The sequence below is a fragment of the Berghia stephanieae genome, chromosome 9 (genome assembly GCF_034508935.2).
Source record: "Berghia stephanieae isolate SIO BIC M18660-M18661 chromosome 9, UCSD_Bste_1.3, whole genome shotgun sequence".
Taxonomy (NCBI): Eukaryota; Metazoa; Mollusca; class Gastropoda; order Nudibranchia; family Aeolidiidae; genus Berghia; species Berghia stephanieae.
Genome location: NC_088368.1, coordinates 36373488 through 36380987, shown reverse-complemented (window position 1 = coordinate 36380987; position 7500 = coordinate 36373488). Strand labels below are relative to the sequence as shown.

At 33.8% G+C, this 7500-nt stretch overlaps 1 protein-coding gene across 1 annotated transcript in view; it reads left to right on the top strand.

Annotated features, from left to right (window-relative positions):
* LOC144979369 (zinc metalloproteinase dpy-31-like) overlaps positions 1-7500 on the top strand; it is a 22616-nt gene that overhangs the window by 3605 nt on the left and 11511 nt on the right. Inside the window, exons 3-5 of the mRNA XM_078926013.1 lie at positions 2723-2810; positions 3827-3926; positions 5515-5621. Of these exons, the coding sequence (XP_078782139.1) occupies positions 2723-2810; positions 3827-3926; positions 5515-5621 (295 nt within the window). The remainder of the gene's footprint in view (positions 1-2722; positions 2811-3826; positions 3927-5514; positions 5622-7500) is intronic.

Here is a 7500-nt window from a genome sequence, read left to right as displayed (position 1 = left end):
ATCCCGTAATCATAAGAATCTGCTTATACATCCGGTAATCATAAGAATTTACCCTATACATCCCGTAATCATAAGAATCTGCCTATACATCCGGTAATCATAAGAATCTTCTTCTTCTTCTTCTTCGTTCCCGTCACGTCACATGGTCAGTCCGGTCTGGTGAATGAAGCCCACAGTGGTCCTGAGGTCGTCCTCACTGCCGTACAGCTTCTTTGAGTATGGGGTTGGGTCAGGCCAGAAGTTCCTTCTCAACTGGTTGTACTTTGGACATTCCATTAGGACATGATGTCCATTTTCATTTTCAAGTCCGCAGTCACATTGTCCAGAGGCACCTGCTCTGGACATCATCCACATATGTTCCTTTAACTGGTTGTGTCCAATTCTCAGTCTGTAGATGATGACCTGTTCCTTTCTGTCAAGCACCTTGATTGGGTCAATCATGTTGTATTCTGGGTGCTTCTCTCTCCATCTCTGAGACTGGATAAATTTGGCCATTTTGTTAATTTCTCCTGTTGAGTACATTGGGGAGGGTTGCTGCATGCGACTGCCTGCCTTTGCCAGTTGGTCAGCGATCTGATTTCCAAGTATCCCACAGTGTCCTGGAATCCACTGCAGTACAATGTTGGTAAACTTGCTTAGCTTCATGAGGTCTTCCACCAAGGCGTCTATATCATCCGCAAAGGACATCATTATATCCTCCAGAATTTTCTTAGCATCTGTTAAAATCACTATGTGTCTTGGTTTTTCATTTTCTGAGAGGATTTGCTTAACAGCTTCATGGATTGCATCTGCCTCTGACTTGTAGATTGAAGTGCGAGTACCAGTCGGTTTGCTGATCTCCTTTTGTTGACCATTTGTGTACTCGATGTGCACTCCCAGGCCCCCGCACGTGTGTTCTTTATTGCATGAACCATCGGAATAGATTCTTGTCCATTTTTTCCAGGGTAGTTTTGATCAATGCACTTCTGTACAGACTTCTTGATTTCTTCACCGTGTTTTTGTTTTGTTGAAATGTCACCAACGGAAGTCTTGATTTTCAAGTGATTTTGCCTTTTCCAAATTGGTACTCTGATATTTGCTTTGCATTTTTGGATCATTATTCCGTCAAGTTCGTGATCTTTTTCAATTTGCTGGGCTCTTTCAATAAAGTGGGATCTTTTCAGCCGCCTAGTTTTCTTTTGTTGCGCTCTAGCGTGAAGAGGCTGATCTGTCATTGTTTTCACGTCTGTGTATTGTTTCAAAATTTTTGATTCTCTTCTTTCTGAAGACTATGCATCCGGTAATCATAAGAATCTGCATACCTCCGGAAATCATAAGAATCTGCCTATACATCCGGTAATCATAAGAATCTACCCTATACACCCGGTAATCATAAGAATCTGCCTATACACCCGGTAATCATAAGAATCTACCCTATACATCCGGTAATCATAAGAATCTGCCTATACACCCGGTAATCATAAAAATCTACCCTATACATCCGGTAATCATAAGAATCTGCCTATACACCCGGTAATCATAAGAATCTACCCTATACATCCGGTAATCATAAGAATCTACCCTATACACCCGGTAATCATAAGAATCTGCCTATACATCCTGCTACTGGAGTAGTCATGCCACCTTATAGCACTGTTTTTAACCCTGTGCGGCTATGGGTTCTAGTAGTATAATACGCGCTTTCGGATCGGAAGGTCCTGGGTTCGAGCCTCGCTCGGCGCATAGTTGAGCCCCTTGGAAAAGGCTCTTTACTCATTTTCTCTCGCCGTACTCAGGTGTAAAATGAGTACCTGGTCGTCAGTCCGAAAAATATTGTAATATCGCCTAACAGGCGTCATGTCTCATCCTACATTTTAAGTGTTGCTGTTGGCCAGGGACCCCTTGTAAAGCGCTTTGAGCACGTTTAGTGGATATTGCGCTATATAAATGTTCTATTTTTTTGGTCATTTTTTATTAGTCCTCCGGAGGACCGGTTACAAACTTGTATCCAAGGAGTTTTGAACCGAATCAGAGAAATATTTGACATCACGTCTTCTGCTTCCAATTCGAGCATCTGAGTAATTTATGAATTAACTTAGGCGCATGGAGGTGATTGTATCTGGAATAGGCTCGGTATAAGTGTTTTTTTTATATTATTATTATTATTATTATTATTATTATTATTATTATTATTATTATTATTATTATTATTATTATTATATATTATTATTATTATTATTATTATTATTATTATATATTATTATTATTATTATTATTATTATTTTTATTATCATTATTATTATTATAACTATTATTATTATAACTATTATTAATATTATTATTATTATTATTATTATTATTATTATTATTATTATTATCATTACAAATACTATATTATTATTTTAATATATTATTATTATTATATTATTATATATTATTATTATTATATTATTATTATTATTATTATTATTATTATTATTATTATATTATTTATTATTATTATTATTATTATTATTATATTATTATTATTATTATTATTATATTATTATTATTATTATATTATTATATTATTATTATTATTATTATTATTATTATATTATTATTATTATTATTATTATTATTATTATTATTATTATTATTATTATTATTATTATATATTATTATTATTATATTATTAATATTATTATTAGTTTACTGGCAATTTGTCTGAAATAAACCTTTGAACCTTACACCTTGATTCCAGGCATTGGTGGGGTGCATGGTTGTTCTACTACTACAGACTGCCGGCGGAATTCCTATAGATGAGGTGATTGTCAACGCGGCCCAATCAAGTATGTGGAGACAGATTGTTGATGTATGGAAGAGATTTAATAATAATAATAATAATAATAATAATAATAATAATAATAATAATAATAATAATAATAATAATAATAATAATAATAATAATAATAATAATAATAATAATAATAATAATAATAATAATAATAATAATAATAATAATAATAATAATAATAATAATAATAATAATAGTAATAATAATAATAATAATAATTTAGCTTTTATATAGCGCAATAGCTACTGGAAGTGCTCAAAGCGTCCCTGACCAACAGCAACGTGTAACATGTAGAACGATACATGACACCTGACAGGCGATAATATTTTTTTTCCGACAGAGACAACGCTGTTAACGGCCAGGTACTCGTTTACACCTGAGTACGGTGAGAGAATGTGAGTAAGAGCTTTTTCAAAGGACTCAACTATGCACCATGCGAGATTCGAACCCAGGACCTTCCGATCCTAAAGCGAGTGTTATACCACAAGACGAAATAGCCGCATTTATATACCTGATATTCAACTAGCTTCTTCTTTTTTGCGTGAACATTATTGATGATGATACATTTCTCTAAGTCAAGATGGCTGAGGTGACAAAGTTGTGCCAATGTAAAAAGATTTCTCTACAATTTCCTTTATTAAAAAATCAGCGCTTTCTCACACGCACATTATATTATTACGCCAAAGGCAGCGTCCAATAGATAAAATAATGCTTGACGGTAACGATGATGACGATGACGATGATGATAATGATGATGACGATGATGATAATGATGATGATGATGATGATAAAGTTGATGATGATGGTGTTGATGATGATTATTATTGATGATGGTGTTGATGACGACGACGATGATGATGATGATAATAATGACGATAAAAAAATAATGATGTTAATGATGTTTTTTTTTAAAAAGAGCAAAGTCAATGAATGCCGTCCCCTAAACTAAAATTAATTAATGTTATACCTGTGTTATTGATTCTATCTTTTTACCTCCATCTTCTTATCAAGGTTCTGAATTTGAGATTTTCTACAATGAACGCATGGAACTATTGAAAGTGGAATACGATATACTGATTACCTATGATGAATACCTTGCTTGGGAAGAATCGTGAGTTATCACAGCGTTACTAATTCTATTGTAAAAACAACAATAATTGAGGTTTTATACAGCGCAATATCCACTAAACATTCTCAAAGCACTTTAAATGCGGTCCCTGGCCAACAGCAACACTTAACATTTAGGATGGGACATGACACTTGTAAGGCGATATTATAATTTTTTTCGGACAGAGACAAGGCTGTTAACGGCCAGGTACTCATTTTACACGTGAGTACGGTGAGAGAATGTGCCATAGGATACTCTTACAAGGATCTTCCGATCCGAAAGCGAATGTCATACCACAAGCTGAAATAGCCGCATTTAAATACAAGATAATCAAGGATTCAACTAAGCGCCGAGTTTAAATTGACAACTTTTAAGTAGCTACTCATCCAATGTAAAATTTACTCACGGTGACAAAGACAATTTTTATAGCACATTCTTTTACAATTATTCGGCAATGTTTTTATTATAAGGATAATCAATGCATGGAACAGTTTGACATGTATAACCAGACTATAAAAGTATAACCTAAGGAACTAATATAAAAATTATTTCAAAAATCCAATCAACTAGGAGGTCCATAACTTAATATAAAAATAAAATAAAAAATAAAATAAAATTCCCTTTATTCATCCCCAAGGGGTAATTTGTCTTTAGAGCATATCCGAAAGGAACACTGGAATAACCCAGGCGTAAGCCGCAGTGCAGGGCCACAAAGTGAGCTAGGGCGAGGTGCTTGCTAAGGCACACAACTGAGTGCGGTAGTCGAATTCGTACCTTTATGTACAAGACAAGACGGACCGCTGAGTCACCTGCCTAAAATATAAAATGGAATTTGATGTCACTGTTTTTATTGAAATTTTTAATTGTTTATGATCAACCTATTATGATGATCATGTTATGATCACTAAGTTTGTAATGTTATGTTATATTTTGTCATGTTATGTTATTTTATGTTATGTTATGTTATATTATGTTATGTTATGTTATATTATGTTATGTTATGTTATGTTATGTTATGTTATGTTATGTTATGTTATGTTATATTATGTTATGTTATGTTGTCTTGTGGTATGGCCCTCGTCTTCGGATGTGAAGATCCTAGGTTCGAGTCCCGTTCTGAGTGGAGCAATGTTTATTCCTTGGAAAAGGCTCTTTGCTCACATTCTCTCACCGTACTCATGTGCAAAATAAGGAATATAGCGTTGTCTTGCGTCATGTCTCGTCTTACATATTAAATGTTGTTGTTGTTGTTGGCTCGAGATCTCTTTGATCACGTTTAGTGGATATTCTCAACTACGCCCCTCCGCCACGACACCATAAGATATCGTCACCTAGGCACTCCATGAAGGAATAATATAGATATATCACCAAACAGGATGTCTGATGTCAACAGGAATCACCCATGTTGTCCAAATAAGCAAAATAGGGGTTAATAATCTTGCTCATGGAAAAAAAAAAAACAAAAGACAAAGTGCCTAAGCGAGGCTCGAACCTGGGACCTTCCGGGCCTTAACCACTCGGTCACTCGGATATTGCACTACATAAAAGCTCAAATTTATTTTACATTTTTATCTATTCATTTACATGACAGAGAGGAGGGTGAGGGGTCATCGTTACGGAAGAAACGAGCAGCGGCTATGTCAGATGACAGAAAATGGACGAACAATGTGGTCTACTTCGAATTCCTTACATACTTTGGTGAGTGACTTAGTGTAAAAAAATGTAGCACAATATCCACTAAATGTGTTCAAAGCGATTTACACGGGGTCCCTGGCCAACAGCAACATTTAACATGTAGGACGGGACATGACGCCTGTTAGGCGATGTTACAATTTTTTAAAATTAAAATTATAATAATGTAATACCGAGATTTCGGCACCATTTATTTTATTCTAGAGATGGAACAAAATTGACGTCACTAGCACTCAGTTCTTTGCTAATGATTTAGCCAGCCATTTTCTATGAGTAGTTCTCACTAAATTCTATCAATCAGACTATAAAAGTTTAAGGTTACACACCGTTTTGTGTGTTGGAGCGTTAGTTATTCCCTGCTAGCGAATGCTGTGAACCTTTTGGCTAAATTGATATATATAAAAATGGCTGACGTATTTTTGTAGCCATGTGATATATATATATATATATATATATATATATATATATATATATATATATATATATTATATATTATAATATATATTAGGATGGTTACAAAAATACGCGCCGCTTTTTTAGGCTTTATCTTTGAGACTCTTCATTGGATTTCGTTCAAATTCAAAATAAAAATAATACAAATCTTTATACATCGACTGTCAAAAGTTCATGAATATGAATTGAGAAACAAAAAAGATATAGTGATTTTTTAAAACCGTGTTCAAAAATACAATATCAGAGAAAAATGAAGTACTATTGTAGAGAGTAAAATAGAGAGAAAGATAAAGAGAGTAAATGTGACTCATATATACGGGAACAAAACAAAACAAAACAAACGACGTTCGGCCTTTGGCCTTATGTATGAGTCACATTATTCCTTTTATCTTTCTCTCCATTTTATTGGCTCATTTAGGCACCTCTACTTTCTGGTATTGAAGAGATCATAATGGCGACGATCTTAAAGTCTGTTGTTATTATTAGAAAATATTAATTATGTCAGCATAAACATCATTTTCATCATATTTTTCCTGATCATGTAAGAAATTGTCCATATAACACACTCACATGCCTATTTTGGTCCAACGATTACAAAGTTAGCACTTTAAGTGATCAGTAACACCGCCGTCCTCTTCAATGACCAGCGTAGTCTCTTTTTCCAACGTGAAATGCAGTTCCGAATTTCCTCAATGGTTATCTCCCCTCAGCATAAACTCATTCTTTCTCTCAATATTTCTTCTGTGAATGCAGATCTTTGTCCACCATAAACCTTCTCTGTCAAAGATTTCCAAAATTGCGAAATCCATGGATTCGGATCCAGCCGGTGATTGAGGCGGCCAGTTGTCTTTCTCTATGAAATAAATATTCTTACTTCGAAGAAAAGCTTGTGTTCTTTTGCTCGTATGGGATGTAGCACCATCTTCCTGAAAAATGAAATTCCTACCTGGATAAAGGTGTTCAGTCTGACAAAAGAGTTTCTTCCAATAGTTTGATGTAAATGACAACAAGTATCTACTATTTAAAAATTACAACTCGCAATAAATGCCACAAAAATTTGGAGTCATCTTTTCGATATCGACGTTTTTAGGTGGTGGTACAAGATTTTTTATTATTCAAAAACCGTTAATCTAATTTTGCAATGATATTATTAATGAATAGTTCTAATAGTTATAAAAATTTGATAAAGATATCTTTATAACTTTTTACCTCAGAAAGAAAGAAATAGCGGAGCGTTTTTTTTTTTTTGTGACCAAATATACATGTATATATATAAGGTCACTCACGTATTTTTATCGGATATATTTAAATGAGTGTTGGTTGATACATTTGTAGAGACGAGAGTGCTGTATTATATTGATTAGAGCATGTAAAATAAATAAGAAAAGTCACATTTTTTCCACCAAGAAGATCGTTTCGATGCTGATCTAGC